The sequence below is a fragment of the Antedon mediterranea genome, chromosome 7 (genome assembly GCF_964355755.1).
Source record: "Antedon mediterranea chromosome 7, ecAntMedi1.1, whole genome shotgun sequence".
NCBI lineage: Eukaryota > Metazoa > Echinodermata > Crinoidea > Comatulida > Antedonidae > Antedon > Antedon mediterranea.
Window position 1 is genome coordinate 25,332,725 of NC_092676.1, and position 24,275 is coordinate 25,356,999.

Sequence of the window (24,275 nt, forward strand, 5' to 3'; positions counted from 1 at the left end):
GTAGACTGTACCATTTATGGCGAGGGGAGTTATATCTCCTCCTTGAGGAGAATAGAACGATGATGGTTTATCAATAGGTTTGCACTCATAGACTACCAACCATGTTGATTTGTATACAGTAGTACCCATTAAGAACACTTGGATAATACTACTAAACTTTTTTTTTTCTTTCTGACATAATTCAAGTACAAAATTGACTACTTTTCCTTTGAAATGTTCATTCTCTATGCAAAATAAAAGATTTTCTCAAATTACACCTATAACTTATGATTGCATAAGTCTTGCTGAATCTAATTCTGGTTTTAAAAGAAATTTCTTGTTTTACAAAATAAATTGTATGTAAACCAACACTATTCAATTACCAGAGTTTTTTATTTAAACTTCCGTGTATCTTGATTGTTGTACAGTCTGATAATAATCCATGTAAAATTCTTCCCTTATGATGACTATTAGGTTAAATAGAAGGCATAGTTCACAATAAAGTTTGTAGTTATTAACTCTATCAACTTTAAATTACAACCAAATATAACAATTATATGATAAACAAACAACAACTGAACTGAACCAACAACTGAACTGAACCGTCAACTTGACTGAAAAGAAATTTATGGGTGACTGCCAACGAAACTTTTTAAAACCTTTTTATCGTCAATAGAAATAGATTTTTTCAACTGATTCAATTGAAGGTATTCAAAAGCTTTGTATTGTTAACAATGGAAAACCCGAATAATAAGTTCAATTTGTTTGAGGCTAACTGTATCTATATCTTGTTAATAGTTGTAGGCTATTTCACACCCTGTTCTAACTCCTTGTTACATTCCGGAAGTACTACCGCAAAGTAGTTGTACAATGTTACAGTACTGCAGTTTTACTGTAACTGTTACAGTACTTTGTTTAATTCTTAAAAATGAAACTATGTCCCAGTAATAAGGCTGAAGCTCTGTCTACAGTATCAAACTTTATGTGTCAAAACAATATGATGTGCCAATATATGGACATGATGATGTCATATCACTACCATATTTGGGCACATTACATTTTTTTGTCACATAAAGTGTGATAGTGTAGACAGAGCTTTACATTGTTGTGAAAGTCTACACACTCATCTCCCGCTCCTAAAGTTAAAAATATAAGTGCTGTTTTGTCTGCAAAAGATGATAATGTAGAGAATATCATTACTGTACCCTTAAATAAATATTATATTAAATTGTTTTTTACAATAATATTCTCCCTTCCTGAATCCTAGCCCAGGCAATATTTCATTTGCTATAACTTATTTTAATTTACATCAGAACATGTTATAGGGTACAGCTGTTTGCATTAAGTATGTTTATTGTTTGAAGTAAGACTATAAGTATAAACATTCCATAGATCTTACTTTGCTAATTGATAATATAGACAGGCTGAATAGGCTAAGAAGATGATTACTCATGTTCATCAAGTAAAGGACGGACTCATTTAAATAATTAAGAAGTGTCTAGTCAAAATTTATATGGAAATGTATTTGTTTATACTTTATATTAGGGATGTACTACAAAATTTGTGAACTAAAAAGGAAACAATATTAAATACAAACCTCTCAGTATCATGAATGATCGATCACATACTGTAGAGCCTATGCCAAACCCCTAAATAAACGTAATTGAATTGTCCATGGAGTCGGAATTGTCCATGGAGTCGGAACTGTCGATGGAATCGGAACTGTCCATGGAGTCGGAACTGTCCATGGAGTCGGAACTGTCCATGGAGTCGGAACTGTCCATGAAGTCGGAACTGTCCATGGAGTCGGAACTGTCCATGGAGTCGGAACTGTCCATGAAGTCGGAACTGTCCATGGAGTCGGAACTGTCCATGAAGTCGGAATTGTCCATGGAGTCGGAATTGTCCATGGATTCGGAACTGTCCATGGAGTCGGAACTGTCCATGGAGTCGGAACTGTCCATGGAGTCGGAACTGTCCATGGAGTCGGAACTGTCCATGGAGTCGGAACTGTCCATGGAGTCGGAACTGTCCATGGAGTCGGAACTGTCCATGGAGTCGAAACTGTCCATGGAGTCGGAATTGTCCATGGAGTCGGAATTGTCCATGAAGTCGGAATTGTCCATGAAGTCCAAATTATTTCTTGAGTCTGTAAATTTAAATGGGGGGAATAACCTGTGACTTGCAGCCTACTGGGCTGAATTGTACACAGATGTGGACGACACATACCACAACTTTCTTCTCCCCTGGGGTGTCGAGTGCTGCCACAAACGACGCCCGTTCATCTGTCCACAACGATGGGGGAATATGAATGGACCAGTACACTAAGGAAACCCCCTACTCTTCCAAAAGATGTACTGGGTTCTTTAAAGTACACACGAGTACACTGAACTCTCCTGAAGTCCTTATCCAGGACAATGGTTAAGGAGTGACTTGAACCTGTGCCAATTGTAAAGGTAAAGCTATAGTTTGTGGAAGCACCCCTGCCATAATCGCGCGGCCATTCGACTTAACTAAATTGTACATGGAATCCCAATTGTCCAAGGAGTCCCAATATGCCATGTTCCGAATCGTCTGTACCTTTAACATTAAGGATGCCATGAATAACATAGCTTCTATTGCAGATGCTTTTAATAATTCTTCATACTTTATAAATTCAACATTTTTTGTGCTGCATCAAATACATAATCAATAAAATATCTACTTAGGTTTATGTCGTTTATTGGCCTCTTAAAACTGTGAAATGTCAAGGTCAGTATGTTGAGATCAAACCACACTACTCTATCAGTAGTGGCGCTGTAGTTTGGTTGTTTTAACATTCCTGCATACTGGGTTCAAGTCATGGCTAGTCTGTTTAACAGTGATGCCACAATATAAATTGCCCAACATATTGATAATTTAGTTTCTCTTTGTTGTACATGTAGAGTACATAACATTAATTCTTGTTGTTTTGTTTACATTCATAGAACAGCTGGTCTAAAAACTGCAGAACGTAAACAGAAATGAAAATATTTGTTTATTTAACAACATACTGTACTGCTACTGTAGGCCTTAGGGTTGTTGTATTCATTTATTTAAGAGTACAGGATAAATGATCAATGTTTTGAATATAGAACAATCAATAAAATTGGTTTACTTAATTTTTCTATCTAGGCTTCCTTAGAACTGTGTTGGCAAATGTATCTAAAAAATGGTCCTTGTTTATTATAGAAAAAAACCTTAAGTAAACCAGAAACTACGAAGATCAACGGACGAAGAGACAACCAAATAATTGTTCTTAAACATTGATATGACGATGATAGTGTAAAATGTTGCCTATTAAGGATAAAACATTACAGAAGAATTGATTATCAGTCAACTCTTCTCTAAAAAGATCTATAAATTCGTACGCATTTGAATTTGAATCTCTCACGATAGGTAATCCAATCAGTACAATTCTCCCACCATCATAATTTAACGTGCGATAATAATTTAATATGTTTCGGTCGGAAGAATAAGATTTAGAAACAGTCGCAAAGTCTGTCAGATTTGATGTTAAGGTCACATGCGTTGTTACCGATACTATAATTTTCAAGTGTGAATCGATGGAATTGATTTAACCATATCTCGTACCATAGACATAATCATATGATGAAGATGCATGCTACAGCACTTTGGACATCCATCATTCCGTTTACGCAAAGACTCAAATCACGACCTAAAGCTAGATCTCTCCTCATATTTAATTTCAGCGACTTCCTAGTATTGTTAACGAATCTATGAAAGGAATTAATATCATTAGATGACTTTGATGCGGCAAATTGCGAGTGTAATTACGTGGTTTTTATTTGTGTTTCTGCAGGTGCCTTTACTCTTAAAGAATATGCATTAGTTCCGTGACAGTACACACCAATTGCATAGCATAACAACATGCAGAAATCAATTTTGAATTTGATCAAACACTCTATATTTAGTAATTTAAAAATCTTTGAAATTATTATTATTACAATTATACCCGTGGTTGATATACTGTAACTTCAGCCGCGGCCATATCATGCAACACTTTTAGTTCTATGCCACCTATATAAAGCTCTGTTTACACTATCACATTTTATGTGACAAAAAAAATGTGATGTGCTCATTATATTCAACCTGTTAGTGGCGGTTTCATGCGCTGTTGGTTGACAACTGAATAAAATAAAAATAAAAAAATAAAATGATGATGTCATATCACTACTATTGGGAATATCACTACCATATTTGGGCACATCACACTTTTTTTGTCGAACTAGTTTGATAGTGTAGACAACACTCAATAAACAGTGAAGGTCTTTGACCAATAAAATGTCCAAACATTAGTAGGTGAGTCATTTTATCATCTATCGCACAGAAACAGCCAGCAATGGAAAATACCAGAATATTCATCGGTAATAACCATCCTAATACTATTGGCGCCAATACATACATATATTCACAATGTTTTTTATCTTATTATATTTCTTGATTGTGTTTGATATCCATATAATCCGTGGGACTGCGATTCTTCTGTATCAGATCTCCTCTGAGATTTCGAGATATAGTGTCTTTAGTTTCAAGAATTTGTTAACTAAATTCAATAATCAAATGCATAATTAGAAAATATGAAATTACTGTTGGTCTCTAGTATTTGAAAATGTCATTTCTATTCATCATGATGTCTTTAGTGCACAAATTGAGAAGAGAAAGGGTGCATTAAACATAGATATTTTAATGCATATTTGTTTAATAATTTTCACTATTTTTTACACAGGTCAATTATTTTCTCCCATGAAAAAATAAAACTTAATTTTTTAAGTTTTGTGGGTTTTATTATAAAATTTATTTAAGAAATTTTAAAGAACATTTTTCTCTTTTTCATCCTGAAATCTTTTCAGAAGTCGCCAAATTCCTCTCGTCGCCAAAGAAAAGTAAGTCTTCATTCGAGGGTGCACCACATTGTTTGTTTTTTTTTAAACTTGACTTTGTCAAAATCGCTTTATCCTAAAATCTGTTCATTCAATTCTTTTGCTATGCTGCATGGCAATAATTTAAATATAGTAGTCAATTATAGCTCATAATTTCTTTCAATTCCAACATGATGAAATCATATTTCTCCATGATTCAAGGTAAATGCATTTTTTCATGAGAATTACTGTACTGTGGTTATTCATTTATTTGTTTTTTTAAATATTTCTTTTAATATTTGAAGTATACACTTCTTTTAACATATTTAGTTTTTGCACAATGCTTTGATGATAAATCTGTTCACTTTTTGGTACTTGTACTTTGTTAATGTTATTGAGCAGCGAAAAAAAACATTTTAAGGAATGGAAGAATTTGCATTAACTAGTAATATGAATAGAGCACCTAAAAAAATGTGTACCCTGGATTTCTGTCCGCAAGGTCACTGCACCAGATCCAGTCTTTTTGTCAGTATTTCATAATTTACTATACAGCGTGTGCTACAAATTGAATCTTACTGCAACAGTTCTGTAAATAAACTAAAATTAGCATCATTTTCTTTATGAAATAATTATAGATCAAATTTTAAAATTAATTTTAATTTTAATATGAAAGGTCATGAATGATCAATTAATTAAGCATATCATGTGGCCATAGATTGATCAGGTGATCCATGTTAATCATCATATTGAAACGCTTGTAAAAAATGGCATTGAAATTTTTATTGTTGTATAAAATATGTTAATTTTTATTCTTAAATTATTATGAGTGTACATTTTATTGGTGTTATATTATTCAATGTTCTACATATTTTCAAATTCATTAACAATAAATTTTAAAGAGTTGTTTATATATTTTTCTAATATTATTATATTTTATATCATACTATTTTAAAGCAATTATATACTGTACTATTGCAAAAACCTCAGTTTAGTTTTCTCAACCACAATGAGAAAAAACATAGTTTTTATAAAATACATTAAAATTACAACAAAAATTAAAAGGTAATTTAAACAGGTTTCAATTAAAAAATTTTCGAGTTTGGATTCTTAAATTCTGAAATATCAAGAAATCTAATCAAACCATTTTTATTGGAATTAAAAATATATATTTTTCAATTCTCAGAAGTTAAGAATTATTGAAAGGAATGACATTTTGAGATTAAATCAAAATGTCGTGATTAAAGATATTTTTTTATGAAGGTACTTTAATTAATATTTTATAATGTTAGATTTTGTATAAATAATTAATAAAATGCATATAATAGAAGTAATCAGAATCAATATAGATCGGTTCACGGTATGTTACATAAATGGGTCAAATATGGTATTTGCAATGCACAGTTAGACAGTAAAATGAATGATGATCTCATTGGGAGATTGGTTAATGCCATCATGGATGCATGCTACAGCAAGCTAGGGATTCATTTCAAGGGTGCTTAGCTTAGTGGGAAAAAATATTAGACAATGCATGATGAGAAAATATCGGTTTTTACTATTTATTGAAGACATGTTTCTTTTCTCTTACGCACGTCCAGGACATTCAACGAAGAATGCAGATCTGTTTTTTTTTTTTTTATTATAAATTTTTTCGATTGAAATTGTACAAAGAACACAAAGCAATAGAGCATAACCAACAAGTGTAAAATCACAAACCAATAATGTGATAAGAATTGGTGCGGTTAAGAAAGCTATCACAACATGGACTGGTTTGTGAGTGTATGCAACACGTTGGTTTGTGCTATTATTTTGTGACTTATTACCTGTTCGAAAACCTATTATCATTTCACAGTACTGTATACGGTACTACAAGTCCTAATAATTGGATTATGATACAATTTACAGTAGCACTCCTATGTAAGGCCAACTCAGACAGCTTGTCAGGAAAAAATTAAACATGTTTAAAGTTCTCGCTACAAGCTAAAACTTCCGACGCTATCTCAAGACTACTCGTCTCGTCGTATGACGCTGTCTGAGTTGGCCTTTAGGAACACCATTTGGACACAACCAAGTTCCCCCTTTAACCTTAAAAGGGGTCTCCCAAAGGAGGGGCGCTACTGTATTACGTAATATATATTTATATCATCATATCATTCATTCATTATACATTTAAACATGACAATAATATAAATTTCTTGAAGGGTATAATTATTACTTCAGAATGAAATAGACACTAGAATAATTGTACAGTACTTGTTTTAAAAAGTCACATCATTGCTTTGTGTTTTCCAGTAATAAATGTAAAACCATGCTACTATTAATAAAAAGTAAATCAATTGATAATTGATAGTACGCTATTCCTATAATCTATTTTGCTCATTAGACAATTCTCATGAAATCAAATCATCAATTCATTTGAAACCGAGTGATATTCATTTTTCAATATTTCAATAGATTATTCTTATGTAGATAAATGTGTATGAGTTAATGGAAAGAAACGATACCCAATAAATCATGCTATATATAGAAATTATCCAAATCTGGGATTTAAGTAGTGTAGAGATATTCAAAGCAAATGGTTGTAATACGGTATGTAGAAATATGTGCATAGCCTTGCTGGAATTATCGAGTTTGCTATAGGTCAAAGGTCATTTCAAATGTATTTTAAGTCTTTACAATTTAAGATATATTCCCTAACTAATGACCAATTCTTCACTAAAAGGTGTATTGTATTTTGTTTAATGTGACATTTTAATATCCCATAATTTAGTTACCCACTTTGACCAAAAATTGGATCGAAAAAATTTATTTACCTGAAAAAACTGTAATTTAAATCAAAAAATAGTCAAATTGGCTGCCAGCCAATGGATTTTTGGTTGCATTTATTTTGTCATTTTATAAGTGAAAACATTATTTTCTTACCATTTTTTTTTCTACATAAGTGATTAACTTGATTAAAACTACAAAATAATCTATTCAAAGTCAGATTTAATCAATCTTCATTTTTCATGTTTTTCGGGGACAATACACCTTTAAGTCTCTAATCATGGACCATTTGTTGTCAGTAATATACAGTACATACCATGATATCAGGATAATATGTAATAACATTCTACAAAACAATAAAAGAACAAGGGATTGTATTCCATTACCTGACGATACATGTTTAAAGCCTGTTAGGTTAAAGGTACACATTCTATTGATTGGATACTCTGTTTCCTTTTGCAGACATTAAAGACCAATACAGAAGCCAAAGATGATAGTAGGAAACATCGAAGTCACACGGCAGTGAGTATAACATCACTAACAACAATCACATCAATCATATCCCTTTTTCTATCTACCTAGCTTTGTACAGATAATTTCCATATTCCTTTCTGAACTATATACAAGTTATACTTCAAATCCCCTATACATAATAAATGGCATAATCTATGAACCCCTCACAAACACTCTCACAAAGTCTTCTTTGTTGAACAAGGCGCTTTCATTGATAAGCGGGCCGTTTAAAAAATGTTGATTTTAATAAAAATGTAATATATTGTAGATGATATAAATAATAATAAATAACCAATAAAAAGTCTAAATGAAGAAATAAGACATGTTCTGAGTAATGGGTTTATCACCCTGCTGTTTTTAGAATGTTAGTATAAGTACCGTAATCACTTTTTTTAAAGTATGTTTATCTTTAATTTCCTTTTTTGGTAAATCTACCAAAAATTTACTTATCTAAATTCATCTGCTTTTCGTGTACCTTGACCTAGCATTTCGGTTTAAAGGATTATATAATCGCTGAGAACTCAACATATACAGCTTAAAATCACATCTGTTGTTGACAATCACAGATGTTCAACATTAACATAATGTAACTGTTACCATTTCAGCGAAAACATAAACACAGCAGCAGTCATCATCATCGCCATCATACTCACCATCGCAGCGAGCAACGTAAAGACCGTGCACTCGCAAAAGACGGCAATCAGAACGTTGAAGAGGTTACCGTTTCCACGACACCGAGGACAAGGCGGCGCTCTGAATACCAAGACAGGTATGGTTATTTTATTTACAGTAAAAATCTTTTTTGGACCAAACAAAGTCCCTCGCAGGTGTTGGCTGTAGTGTTAAAACATATATTAGTTGTAGTTTATTTTAAGAAATTGTCCCTGTACTGTAATAAAGTGGTCCCCTGTAATGTACATATTTTCACAGTTTCATAACAAATTATAATTTTAGGTCATCAAAAGAAGTATTATCCCTAAGGCAGGACATAAGCAAATTTGCTAAAGATGTTCCGACACCAGACACGAGCAAGGTGGGTCACGAAAGACAAGAGGTCACCAAAAAAACTAAGGAACCTCAAGTACAGCATGCGGTACTAAGCGTCAGTACTTCAGCTCCGGTTGAGTATGCCGTGCTTCAACCCCCTAACGACCTTATTCAAGATGGAAGAAATGATTACGTATCTCCGGAAGATATGCGCAACGTGTCGCAACAAATTATGGACTTGCAAAGAAATCGTGTTTCTGGAGAAGTTGTTCCTGCAGTGTTGATGCATGAAAGACGCGACAGTGATTACGGACATCAGTATCCATCCAGCTGGTCATCATCACACAAACCTTACATGTCTCCGATGGAGTCTCCTAGCCCTATTCATCTTTACTCTGATAGCGTAGGTTCCTCGCAACAATCGTTACCTCATTCGTATTTACGATCGGAGAGTGCAGCTTCACACATTTCACAGCACTCCATATCATCCCAAGATGCGTACCATACTCGTTCTGAAAGTGGGCTATCTCTAGGATCTCAACATTCGTTAGAGAGCCCAATGGATTCAAGCGTATTCGCACCGACTCCTTCCCCGAGTTTTAAACAATTTGAGCGTCAGCTTTCAGCACAGTCTCAGTCCTCTCAACAAGCATTCTCATTTTCTCAGGAAAAATCTTTAAATCGTTTGTCACAGGAAGGACCAAGAGGATCAAAAACTTCATTAAACCGCCTGTCGCAGGAAGGTCCAAAGGTGCCACCAACAAAGGGAAGCAGTCCAAAAACAGTTCAATCGCCTCAACCTAAGAAAAGACCACATCCACGTATGGGTATTCTTGCCACTAGGCATCAAAGTAGTGTTAAAACAGGGTCACAGCCACGTCAATCTGGACATATAGGAAGAGAGACTGGACCACCAACACAACCAAAGATACATCTCTACGACACTGTACAACCTTTGGCTCCAAAGACATCTTCACCAAGGTATTCAGGGGATATGAGTCAGCAACCTGAAGGTGTTGCTAATATTCCACTAATTCATGACCAGCAGACATTGCCATTTCAGGAAACCAAACAGCAGAGGGTGGCTAGTCAAGAATTAAAACAATCAAAAGCAGACAATAAGGAAAATAAAAAAAAGGCTGTTAATATATCACGGGAAAGAGTAGATATTCAAAAGCCTGAATCTGTCGAAGAACTTGTTGAACAAATGAACACTTACCTAGAACAAGAGGCCATGAGTGGCATAGCAATAACTCAAAGTTTGGATCATCAAAAAGAAAATAAATTTAGACACCAACATTCCGATAGTCAACTTTCCAAAATATCTCATTCCTCACAACATTCTGGTCTGTCTTTAAGTTCCAACTTATCAGATTCCGTTTTACCTTCTTCAAGGAAATTATCAGGATCACATAGCTCGTTTATGGATTCACCAGCAAGCATTCACTCTTCCGAAGGGCAGCTGAGTCAGAGCCAAAGTATAGAACATAGTCGGCACGAGCAAGGCCCGATTTATGAAAATGTTGAATTTCAAGAACAGAAGCAGATCGAAAAAGAACAATTGAAAAAGTTAAGAGAGCTTGATATGCGAGATTCGGAAAAGCCGTTTAAATACCCAGAGCGTGGAAGTAGTAAACTTCGACCTAGATCGAGAACGCCCTCACCGGCAATCTTCTTAAACGGCAGCCGCGAAGTTAAAAATGGTTTAGTGGATATTGAAGACAGTAGAGGCTCAGATAATAAGCTTGATTCAACCGCAGAGACACTAGAGCCAGGTACATTGATATCTTATCCTTTCTTCCATCAGTTTATGAAAGCCTCCATTCATAAGTCTATAATTAAGCATTGCCCAGATAGGATTTTGTCATTGTTGTAAAGTGTGGTACCCAAAATGATAGTACACATTTCATTGTACTTTACATAATTTCATTGTAATATGTTCAGCATCTGTCTTGTGTTGGACAAACCAATTTTGATCCATGATGTGACAAACATTTTGTGCAGGCATAATCTTTTAAAACATCTTTTTTTCCCCAACAGTCTCACCAGATGCCGTCTCAGAGACATCAGCATTCATGTACGAGAGTGACCAAGCATCTCCAGCAACATCACCAACTCTTTCCACGCATCATCAAGATGGCATTGGTATCTTGACATCCGAGACGGTCCATGCGTCCCTAAGACGTACCAGACGACCAGAAAACACGAATGGGAACAAGTCATTTGACAACTCGGAACGCTCGGTAGGGCAACAACGGCCATCGTCGATGGTCATAGCTCTTAGCAGTAGTCCAACAACAGACAGGTGGAAGGTGGGTTTCTTTTCTCTGGTGATGTTATTCTTATGGTTGTGCTACTTATTTATAATTCATAAGCATACAAATTTATTATTATGTATACACAGCAGTAACCAATTTCTTTTTTTTTTTTTTTTTTTTTTTTTTTTTAACAACCATATTTAATGAGGGTGATCCATCCAGCTATTGCTGATCATTAGGGACCCTCAGAGGTTCACAAGACAAACATATACACAAGATGCTCTACATAAACAAAGTCTTATTACAAGTCTTTGGGAGTGGAGTAATTTGGTCCTTAGAAAAAAATCCTGACATGTGACGGGACTTGAACCCTTGGAGTGGTAGCCAAGCATCATAACCACCAAGCCACAACTCCACTCAAATGAATCATGAAGCTCTGTATACACTATCAAACTTCATAAGCATTTCTTCTACAAATTTACAGTACAGTCAGTGGTGGCGCCAGCGGGGGGGCTACGGGGGCTCTAGCCCCCTCGTCGGGGAGCCTAGCCCCCCCCCACTTTTTGTCGGGGAATATAATATACAGTAAAAAATGTTCGCGTTCACTTCATATAGCTTCAGCGCCTTAGAAAACCACGACGTTCCATTGACCGTGAGAGTACGTCAGAGGGCTATTATGCACTTTTATGCATTCATTTATTGCCAGCGATCTAACTTACTACTAAACATTAGCTAGGTACGCACTTGTCTGGCGGTATCCCTTTGTACGAATCGTTCAACGTTGGGTCGACACGCTTACGCGTGATATCAAGTTCCATCCAGGGACCAAAATGTGTAATGTAGTTATTTTCCAGGCGAAGTTTACCGGCGGTTACCGAAGGGAACACGGGTACTTTTTGTCGGGGAATATAATATACAGTAAAAAGCGTTCGCGTTCACTTCGTAGCTAGCTTCAGCGCCTAGAAAACCGCGACGTTTCATTGACCGTGAGAGTACGTCAGAGTGATATTATGCACTTTATATGCATTCATTATTGCCAGCGATCTAACTTACTACTAAACAATAGCTAGGTTCGCACTTGTCTGTCGGTATCCCTTTGTACGAATCGTTCAACGTTGGGTCGAGACGCGTGATATCATGTTCCATCCAGGGACCAAAATGTGTACTGTAGTTATTTTCCAGGCGAAGTTTACTGACGGTTACGTCGTGTACTGCGTCGACGTACGCTACACTACAGCAGCAAAAACGAATTATGTTAATTGTCCGTATGTTCACCAATTTTTTTAATTTACAAGTAACCTTCTCTGTACCGTGGGGCACCTAAAATAAATTTTTCATCCATTACTAAACAAAAAAACATGCCATTTTCGCTTAGCCAACATCTTATTATAGCTAAGTTATTACATTTTCAATGTCCTGTATGTCATGAATTTCTCACCACTCGGAAGTCCAGATGGTACGCACGCATACATTTGGGAGGAATAAACTTATTTCCCCGACTGAAAAAGGTCTACGCTTGCGTTTTTTAAGCCTCTAGGCCTGATGTTTCCAAAGTATAAAATGCAATTTTTTGAAGACCTGCAGCTCTAGTTTTAAACAGTTTCTTAGCTCAGCCCCAACAATAAAGCTGGTCATATTTCGAAGTACAAGAAGTGCATTTTCCGGGACCTAACATCTCTATTTTTCAAACATTTCTTAGCTCAGTCACAACCATGATAGGGACTTATATATTTTGTTTCATGTTTTGAAGTATAATAAGTCCAATTTCCGGGACCTCCAACTCTATTTTTCTAAATTTTCTCTGAACTTTTATTTTTTAAATTGAAAAATATGGATTGAAACAGTCATCGCGCATCGTTTTTTTGCACGCAGTATTTTATTTATGCATTATAAAAAATGGAAAAAATGGCTACCCTAAATCTGATTAAAATGACCTCAAATGACGCTAGAACGCGTTGCTTACGGGGGCTTCGCCCCCTGGACCCCCACCGGGGGCCCTTGGCGGCCCCCTGGCCCCCAGCCTAGTGATGCTCGCTTCGCTCGCATAGCCCCCTCGTCGGGGAATGTAGCCCCCGCGTCGGGAAGATCCTGGCGCCACCCCTGAGTACAGTATTATTATTTGTACACAGTAGTAACCAGTGAATCATGTTTTGTATAAAGCTTTGTCTACACTCAAATTTTATGTGACAACAAAAAATGTGATGTGCCCATATATGGACATGATGATGTCATATCACTACCATATTTGGGCACATCACTACCATATTTGGGCACATCACACTTTTGTCAGTCTGATAGCTAGACAGAGCTTAATACGACAAAAATTTACTTTACAAGGAATATTCTGATGCCGTTTCTTCCAGTAGTGAGTATACAGACATCCCTATATAGATTACAAATATATTTATGTTGTATCTATCTACAATGTATTGCGAATTGGAAGGGTTATATATACATATTACTGTCATTTAGCAACGTTTAGCATTATAAAATTCTTCAATAAGATCAATCATAATAAGCCTATAGCTTGTGAATTATTTATAAATGTAAGCACAACCATTGCATGTTTTACTCTATTTCTACTTTTGCATGTAAATCAGCAGTATCAGAAGGAGGAGAAAATATGAATGCTGACCTCTATTGCCTCTATTTCTTGTGCATAGTATTCTGTAGGTTGTAACTGCAGAATATATAAGGAAATTAAAAGTCTGAAGCTCTGTCAACACTATCAAACTAGTTTGACAAAAAAGTGTGATATGCCCAAATATGGTGGTAATGATATACCCAAATATGGTAGTGATATGACACCATCATGTCTATATATGGGCACATCACAATTTTTTAGTCACAGAAAGTTTGATAGTGGTTGAGACAACTCTTTCAGGATACCTCACCCTGAAGCAAACAATAATGATATGCAGCTGGTATATCTTGTCATGCCTTCTTCCCACACACAAGTTCAATTCTTTTCAATTTCGCCATATTTCTTTTTTTATAGTTTTTACTTGGCAAAAATATTGCTTGCTTTATGTTTTGTCCGTTTGTTTGCATATAAGTCCACTCCACGTTATTGTCATGAATTTTCACAAATAGGTATATACCAAAAACAAACCATTTTCAGGTAATTGGTGACATCACAAAAGCTTACTCACTTATTTATCTTTAGTAGGCCTGGCTTGAAATATTTAAAAAAATACAGTAGCATGCCCTCTGTCATTCTCTGATTCATTCTTTTTTCCAAGTATTTTTTCTCAATTTCGGAGTACTTAATTTATCAACAGCTCGGAATTTGACTTTACTACATTCATTGCATTGTTGCGCCATGAGCATCTAATTTGTGATGGAAACCAAAGCAATATAAGATTTCCCTATCATTATTATTACTATTAGAATGGTTGTTATCTATTTTGGTATATGAATCAGCAACTTGTGTTTTTTAAAGTACCTCTCATTTAGCTATTAATTATTATAAATGTCATCATTTATTGTCATATGATTATAAGTTAAACACTCTTTAAACTCCTCTACCCGTCAGTATTTCCTCATTTACCAGAGGCCACTTTTAAAATATTGTTATTATAAACAAGTCATCGACAGTGACTGACAATCACATACTAAAAATATAGGCCATTGCATGTTTTCCCTAAAGACTTTTTTGTCCTGACCCAGGAGCATATCCAAGGGGGGTCGGGGAGAGTGAAGTTTGCCTGGTCCCTCCTAAATTTTGCAAATTGTATGCAAAATATAGGACATCAAATTAAGCTCAGCCTTTCATTTCACCATTTTTCGCCCCTGGCCCCTCCTCCCCCCCCCCCCCCCCCCCCCTCGCCCTCTATTTCAAAATCCATGATCTACGACTGTTGACTGATACATGACATAGCAATAATAATAATATGTTACTATACAGGCACATTCATCTGCTAAAAAAACGATTAATGGAAGCCACCTCTTACAACACTAACCTTTTGTACAAGATAAATGTAATTGCTTACAATATAATACAGTAGTTACATATATTTTTACCCAAAACCCGTCACTATTATAATCAAATTTATTCGTCCAGGTCCGTTACAACGAAAGCGTTACAAATTTAATTTAAGTTTAATAAGTCTGAACACGTTAATAATTGTAATGTTTCCTCGATTTACAACATGAAGCCATAACTGATATTTGTTATGGACATTGATATTCATATTTTCATTATAAAATTTAATCTAAAAATGAAACAAATAGGATTCCAAATTCATTATTGGAATGTTAAACTTTATTTTGTGATTAACAAAACTGAAGTGAAAACAATATTTTCTATTGTTTTGTATTTTCTTTAAACAAAAAATTAATTGTGCAAATTGTTAATTGCGTTTTCACCCCGTTTACCAAGTATCATAGCTAGGGTAACTAAATCCAGCTTACAAAGCTAAATTATCATTAATTGGATATTTTGTTAAAACTTGTCTTTGTTTAAATTTTAAAGAAAATAACTTGCATTTTCATGCATCATTTCATCTTGTTGAACAAATTGATTGACATTGTTACGCATGTATGACCAACCATTGATTTGAAACAATGTGGAAATCAAAGAGGGAAAACCGGAAGATTCCATTTTATGGATGGTGGTTTTTCACTTTCTATTAATTGGTATTTTATTATAACAGATAATTTATCAAACTTAGTCTTTGTGTGTTTCGTTTCTTTTCTACTCTTCAAATGAATTTAAACAGTTTTAGCATAATACAGTGTATATGGGTGGATGGAGGTCACAGTAAATTCATTGAACTTTAAATCGTGACCCCGTTTTAGTATAATAATAACATGCTATGGAATAGAATAAAATATATGTTTGAAAATGAAGGTACATAAAAATCACAAAAGTACATAAAATTTAAAAAAAAAACAAAAAATCATGCATAAGACACCAGTACATGGGTGTATCCAAGATTTTTTAAACAATATTAAAAATAGATTTCAAAAAGTAGTTTATAATTTGCACATATCACTACCAGCTCCGCCCCTGGTTGGTCAGGTTTAGACAAGACACACCTATTGAGTATAATTACTAACTTTCTTTCACATCAATGAATTATTTAAAAGATTATTCTCCAACAAGTATCATTAAAAAATGCTACTGGATGCTCATAACATAGAGATATTATATAATATCTCTATGCTCATAATAAATATGTTTATATGGGGACTGTAGGCACATGAACAATCTACAACTACAAACTCTTGACCCACTAGCATAGAGTTCTTCCCTATCGCAACCGCACCACTTTAAGTCACGTAGCTGTGGCCCTGATTTTTATATCCTGTCATTTAGCACCAAAACTTGTAGGTGATAGTTCATTATAAAATATATGTTGTTTTATAGTAACAATATCAGATTTGCTATTTGATATACTTCCAGTTAACTTTTAACATTCTTTTTTTTAGAAAATAAAATTACTACTGTTTAAGCTCAGGTACAGGCATGAATTTTAAATATAATATTTGGTTAATTATACATAAATCAAATATTTGTAACAGAAATCGAGACGAAAAAACATGAATTTCCTTTAATATGGTCAAATACAAAAATTGGGAAAATTCTTCCATAAAAAACAGAAAGACTTTTTTTCAGTAGTTAGGTAGTTAACCTAATGTAATAACATGTCTGGTGACTCCCTAGACGGTGAAAAAAGATGGTGGATATACAGTGGATAATTTTTGCTATAGCATGAAAATAAAAAGCTGAAGTTGAATAAAAATATCAGAAATGTAATATTCAAGTTATATTACCTATATTTAGTCACCTGATAACATTTTTTACCACACCGTTTATTTTTCATAGCTTTTTAAAATGCCTCTCTATTTACAAAATTTGTGTACAAAAGAATAGAGATTTTACTGTGTAATTTGAACTATCCCCCCACTGATAAGAAAGTGCTTATTTTCAACAAGCTTGTGTAACACAAATAAAATCCCAAAAATTATGAAACATAGGGGAAACTATAGATCGATAATTATTGGAATGTATGATCAATAGAAATTTTTTGCCCGTACCTGACCTTTAAAACAATTATATTTCCATACAATATTCAATAATGAGCTATAAACTTGATGGTTCTTAATCATATGCTATCTATTATTTAAATTAGGTACTGATGATGTCATCAATTGTTTGATGTCATCAATGACTTTGTATTGTAGCTACAATGCATTACAATGTCATTTACCTCATCCACCCTTGAGTGAGTGAGTCAGTCAATCAATCAATCAATTATAAATCAATCAATCAATCAATTTTCTGAATTCTTTCCTATAGTTTTATTGCACTAATATGCCTGTCATGTTGTAACCTAATATAGAATTCATTGAAATATTTTCATTTCGATTGGAACTTTGCAAAACCTTTGAATATAATTATTGAGTTTATTTTATAATTGGAACTTAAATGAGTTTCATATTTCTTCATAGTTGCTGTTAACATGGCTTGACTTGTCTCTTAGTTGTCCTCTCGGAAATACAACTGTTCAGTTCAAGTAGTTATTGTTGTTTTACAAGGATGTATCGTAGTCAGTTATGTTGATAATATCAAGGAATATAGGAAATAGTTAAAATGCTACTTTTTATCTTTCTCTTTCAAGGGATATATTGCAAAATTGTTTACACTTTATTGAAGTTGGTAGCTGAGGTAATTGCTTTACCAGTGCATATGTTATATAGAGATATTTCATATTTTCCACAAAATATCCACCATTATACAGACCTTTATTAGGACACCATCCTGGACCCAACAATGCGTCCCTTTTTATATAGTGTCCCTGGTTGGCCATAGAGTTGAAAAATATGTTTTTCCTTGTTCGTTTCACAGTTAGGTGTCCCCTTGATAGGTGTCTTACCTGAACGATAATGCCTAAAAGAGGGGCTCTTTTGTAATCGTTTTAAAACTTTAAAAAATGATGCTTGATTTGTTTGTTTTTTTTTTTAAATTCTTTTTATTTTAATAACCTGTACAACCATGATCTTGTGTTGAGGTATATAAATGTACTTTAAGTTTGTTAACTTGTTTATATTTTATTCCTGTCATCTAATAGCATTGTACTGTAGGCCTAGACCTTTTCCATCCTTCCCTCAACAGCTGCAAAAGTTCATTTTGGTTCACATGTTTTGTTTATGGTCTCGTTGATATAATTATTTAAAGAATAAGTTTGTAAATGAGTTCACAATCACACAGTTAATTGAAGCAGTACCAGACTCCAAATAAGGTGGACACGCTCAGTGACTTTCTCATTTCACTGTGGTCTGTGCTTCCTCTATTGAGTGGACTTGTACATGTAGTAGTATATAATACATTTTGATAGTCATAATGTAAACACTTCACACTGTACACAATCCAGTTAGGGGTTTATTTAAATGGAATAGTGTACTTCAGATGTGTTAATATAGTGTACTATAAAATGAGTCAAACTGACTCATGGAATCCCCACTATTCGGGTATTTTCCCCGTTTGAAATAATGGAATAGTCTATTATGAAAAGTCTATGCACTCATAACAGAGGTTTTTGTGTGTGAAATGACATCATTGAGTGGTTGAGATGTAACAATAATACTGGTATAGTTCTCACATAGTTAATTCTGGATACATACAGTTGCCAGTTACATTTTCTAATAGATGTCTTTATTGTTATCAAATATTTCTATGGATATCAATTATTTTTAATGATATCAATTTTTTGTTGCTGATATTTCTCTATTTGGAATTACCACCACTACTAAATCTGGATTCACACAGCTGAAGAAAATCAAGATATTCATCCATTTAATTATATTGATATCAATTTTAAAATTGATATCAACTATTACATTGACATCAAGTCTGATATCAACTATTTCATCGATATCAATTTGATCCTACCTCACACAACACGATGATGAGGTATAGGAAGAAGTGTAAATATGTGACTAGTACATTTGAGGATGTTAACATGAACAACAGCGTCGTTTTACTTGGTGTAAAATCCTTTGTGGATGTTGCGCATGGTCGCTCAACGTTACGCAATAATTCCTTTTACAAGAAAAAGGTTTGTTTTTATAGTTAATAAAATATTGTACTTGCAACAACAACTGAAACACTCTCTTTCTACACTATCAGTATTTGACAAAATCAAGTTTACTGTGCCCAAATGTGGTAGTGATATGCTTAAATATGGTAGTGATATGCTTAAATATGGTAGTGATATGCTTAAATATGGTAGTGATATGCTTAAATATGGTAGTGATATGACATCATCATGTCCATATATGGGCAAATCACATTGTTTGTCACATAAAGTTTGATAGTGTAGACAGAGCTTTAGACTTTCTCAATCTTGCTTCCTTATTGGAATGACATCGTGTAAAAGAATCCTTGACACAATGTTTTCATTTTAACAATTATTTGAAAAAATATGTTTTCTGTCAATTATAATAATCCATTTGATTATTAAACCGCAAACGTAAAATTAATTTCCAAAGGGAACATTAATATCCGATTAAAGGCCTTCATTGGCATTCCTTTGGGATTTTCATTTGCCCTCAAATTGGAACAGTATTATTAATTGTAAATACCCACTAAGCCATATTAATAACCAACCATGTGAAGTTTCAAAGATTAATATCCGCCAATATCTGTTGCCAATATGTCATAGAATAATATATATTTATTTTAGTGAAGAAAAAGTTATTCTGCAGTTATGATTGTTGTTTGATGATGTCGTATAACATTTAGACTTGCCTCAACTTTCTAGTTGTTCTAATATCATATGTTATTGTTGTTAGTTCACTAGTCGAAGTATGAAATGCCTACATGTTATCCTTATTACCAATATTATTTCAAATCAAAGTCTACAACCTACCTGTACGCTATAGTGCTGTAAAACAATGAAAATGTTTATGAATTCATTTTGCATTTTCTAAAGCTCTGTCTACACTATCAAACTTTATGATGTGAATGTGCCCATATATAGACATGATGATCTCATATTACTACCATATTTGTGCATATCACTACCATATTTGGGCACATCACACTAGTTTCATAGTGTAGACAGAGCTTTAGAAAATATAAAATGAATAACATTTACTTTGTTTTACAATGTTTATAATTGTTGATGTTCTCTTTCTTGAGGCGTATTTCATTTTGTCTGTCTTCGTCTGGAGGATGTGGTTTAAGGATGTGATTTCTACTGTGTGTTATACTTCTCCTGTCTGCTTCTCGCAAAATTCAGATTCCCATGGTACACATTTACCGTTTTGCACTTTGAGGGGAGGTGATAAATTATAATGTGTGTTCTAAAATTAGTTTAGAGGTTACTACATTAGCACCATAATAGTACAGTTTAACCTGAAGTTTCACCATTAAAATCTAACAAAATTTAATATTTATAATTTGTTTCTCTAGGTGTGTTCTGTTTTGTTCATTGCTGTTTATAAAAAAGTAAAGAAAAATCTGAATCCTAAAAAGTTCGGAAACTAATTCATCTCCTCCTTTTCTTACTTTGTCTTATTTGTTGATTTTTTTGTCCTGTCATTTTCATGTTTTTTTTATCATTGTTCTTTTTATATGTATAAGGGTAGCCATAAAACGAGCTTTGCTCTTTTGGTTTTTCCCCTCCATATGTAAAGAAAAAAGTTAAAATAAAACAAAATTTTTGTTTTATTACTTTTTTCTTTACATACTGTACCTTATCAATAATTCTCATGACATTTTGAATAATAAATTGAAACATGAAATTGAAACTATGTAATTTCCATTTAATTATTACTTAACAAAATAAACAATATTAATAATCTTTTTCTTGAATTTGGAACAAATGATTTCTTCAAATCTTGTTTCTTTCATTGACAAGTGATTTCTTTCAAAACCAGACAAAGCATTGCCAAAGGGTCATCAAGTTAATGTACCAGTTGGTATGTTCTTAAAATAAATAAATGTTGTAAATCAATGTTAATGCTTGTCTGTATTAAACATTTATTTTAAAATTCTTTTCTTTGAAAAATAAACTTTTTCTGACAAGTGAACGTTTTATACAGCTAGTGGTAAGTAGTACACCAATGTACGTACCAGCAGATAATATAAATACTGACTCAATCCTCTTGAGTACAAATATTTAAAATTCTCTGTGTTAAGTACCGTACTCAAATGTAAATAATTAGCAATTTAAATTGAAGAATTTAGTTTAAATTCAAATAATATGGTAACGATTTCCCGAAACATGCCAACACCATCTATTTCTCCTTTGATGAGTTCAGTGCACTAGAGTGAATATTTGTTGATTCATTATAATATAATACATAGTTTGTATGTTGTTACTGTAAGAACTTGATAGAGTCCCTAATGAGGTAATTTAAAAAGTTAAACCACCATGATCTTGAAGATTGTAAGCAGGTCATTCTGTTGATGAAAGATGGAAATATTCATTCAATAAGTTATTTGGTTTTACTAATTCCATGACTGGAAAACTTTAGAGAGAATGTCAGGTTAAGGTTCTTGCTATACTTGCTAAGACTAAGTGATTGCAAAGTTTGTTAAATCATTTTGTTAATTATAATTAAAGACCAAACCGTCATGATAAACCTTAATTTTAAGACCGTAATACCGGAGAGAAAACTACAAACTAGATTCTAGATTGAGGTCATGATAAAGACTCGGAACACACAAAAGTATACTTAGGCGTGAGAAAATTAGAGATTAAATAAGAAACATGTCTTGCTAAAGTTGGCTTCTTGATGGATGACCATTTCAATTGTTTGAGTGAACTCATTATTTTTAATCATTTCCTTTGGTATTGTAAATGAGTACCAACACTACCAGTAACCAAGGAAGTGTTACATAAACAGTTTACTTTAAATCTAATAGTCCTGATGTAGAGCAAAGCAACTTTATCCCAGTGGCTAATAGTAATACTGATTGTGAAAACGAGGCCATTTCAAGCTATGTCTACATTATCAAACTTTATGTGACAACAAGTGTGATGTGCCTATATAATGGACATCATGTCATATCACTACCATATTTGGGAAGGTCACTACCATATTTGGGCACATCACATTTTTTGTGAAACTAGTTTGATAGTGTACATTGCATAAGGTTTAATTTTAATGTGATTTGAAAATGGTAGTAATGATGTCCTTAAATGTACAAGGGAAAATATAAGTTTTAACACTACTTTACAGCCAACCTTATTCAGGGCACATTCATATATTAAGGAGACACTTGTTCTTCTTCTTCTTCTTAGATGCCAAAGGTGTCTATTGTATTAAAATGATAGGGAAAATGGCAAATTTCACATGTTTTTGACTTGCCGTTATGTACAAGTGATAGAATTCAGTTTAAACTGAATTAATTAGGATATAATTGAAAATACATTGCTTTGTGTTAAACAATAAGACTGTAGTATTCTTAATTAATTTTTGTTAATCAATGTGGATTATATCGTAACAGGTTGCCTGAAGGATCCTGTTTATATTAAATACTGTGATCATTAAACAAAATACAGAATTTAATTCTATTGACATGTCCAATGGTTTTGCATGTATTCCAAGGAACGATTTGGTTAGGTTGTATTTTAACAGTTACCGTATATCTTCTGGTCTAATCCCACCCTCTACTTTATGTCTGATTTTACAAGCAGGCATATCCCCGGGTATAGTTCCAGTATTGACTTTTGGTCTCTCTATAGCCAGTTCAGATGAGTTTTTACAAGAAATGCTTACCAATCATTTTTTCCAGTGAAACTATGTATGATTATTAATATTATTTGTAGTTGTTTATTTTTTTGTGTAGGATTTTTCACTATACACTTTCTATTGTTAATCTGTCTTGTTATCAATAGATCGTATATTATCATCTTTGACAGTTTCATTGTCATACTGTATCCGCCTCCTCACGATGGAATGTGTCCCTAGGCTGTATACACCTTTATCCAACCATTTGTCTGATAATTTTAAGATTTGGGCAGCTTAACAACAATAGAACAACCTATTTTCTGTAGATTTATTCTCGTTTAAAATAGTGTCACTTCTTATCCTTGACGTCAATAATAAGCGTTACAGGAAAAGTGAAATTATATTTGATATTACGAAGAAATTCATAGAAAATGATATTTTCTGGTATTGTCATGTGAGAAGGAAATGTGAATTAAAATTCAATCATCCGCGATAAATAATGTGATGGAGGAAACGGAGTTATTAAAGAATAATTTAAAAAACTATAATTAACCGTTACAACTTGTTAGTCACTCATATATGCATAATTAATTCAAGATCTTCTTAGTCACGAATTTCAATTATAATTTATATGTTTATGTTATGTAAATCATTCATTATTTTTCTTTGAATATTCAGTATACTAATCACTGATGTATAGCACAAATCTTAAAGATATATTGTCCTCTTAAAAAAAAAAAAAAAAATTTTTTTTTTAATATGCCATTTTAATGTCACATACAGTAATAGTTATTCACTTTTACCAAAACTGGATTGAGAAAAAAATGTTTTACTATATTACTATTACGGGAATTGCATCAATATATTAATTTAAAAAATCATGACGCTTTTTATTTATTTTTATTTATTTTATGTCTTTAGGCACTGTGGCCAAGGATTACCAATAGTGAATTAATCACTGTCCTATCAGATAGGTGGTAATCCCCCTGATACAGAGGCTATTGTGTGAACCAGTTCACCGGGGTAACCCCCTACTCTTTTTCGAATAATGAACTGGGTTCTTTAAAGTACACACAGGTTATAACTGTGTACACTGGACCTACGGTTTATAGTCCTTATCCGAGAAGACTTGTTCCACCACCAGAACTAGGAGCGAGTCGGCCTCGAACCCTTGCCGATGTTGTTG

General features: G+C 33.4%; 1 protein-coding gene across 4 annotated transcripts in view; it reads left to right on the top strand.

Annotated features, from left to right (window-relative positions):
- Nucleotides 1-24,275, top strand: part of LOC140054350 (uncharacterized) — a 69,384-nt gene that overhangs the window by 27,463 nt on the left and 17,646 nt on the right. For 2 of the 4 annotated variants that reach the window (XM_072099305.1, XM_072099306.1), the window contains 5 exons: nucleotides 4,872-4,904; nucleotides 8,106-8,165; nucleotides 8,762-8,925; nucleotides 9,111-10,918; nucleotides 11,184-11,455. In XM_072099305.1, coding sequence (XP_071955406.1) covers nucleotides 4,872-4,904; nucleotides 8,106-8,165; nucleotides 8,762-8,925; nucleotides 9,111-10,918; nucleotides 11,184-11,455 — 2,337 coding nt within the window. The remainder of the gene's footprint in view (nucleotides 1-4,871; nucleotides 4,905-8,105; nucleotides 8,166-8,761; nucleotides 8,926-9,110; nucleotides 10,919-11,183; nucleotides 11,456-24,275) is intronic. The other 2 variants (XM_072099308.1, XM_072099307.1) reach the window with 2 other exon arrangements.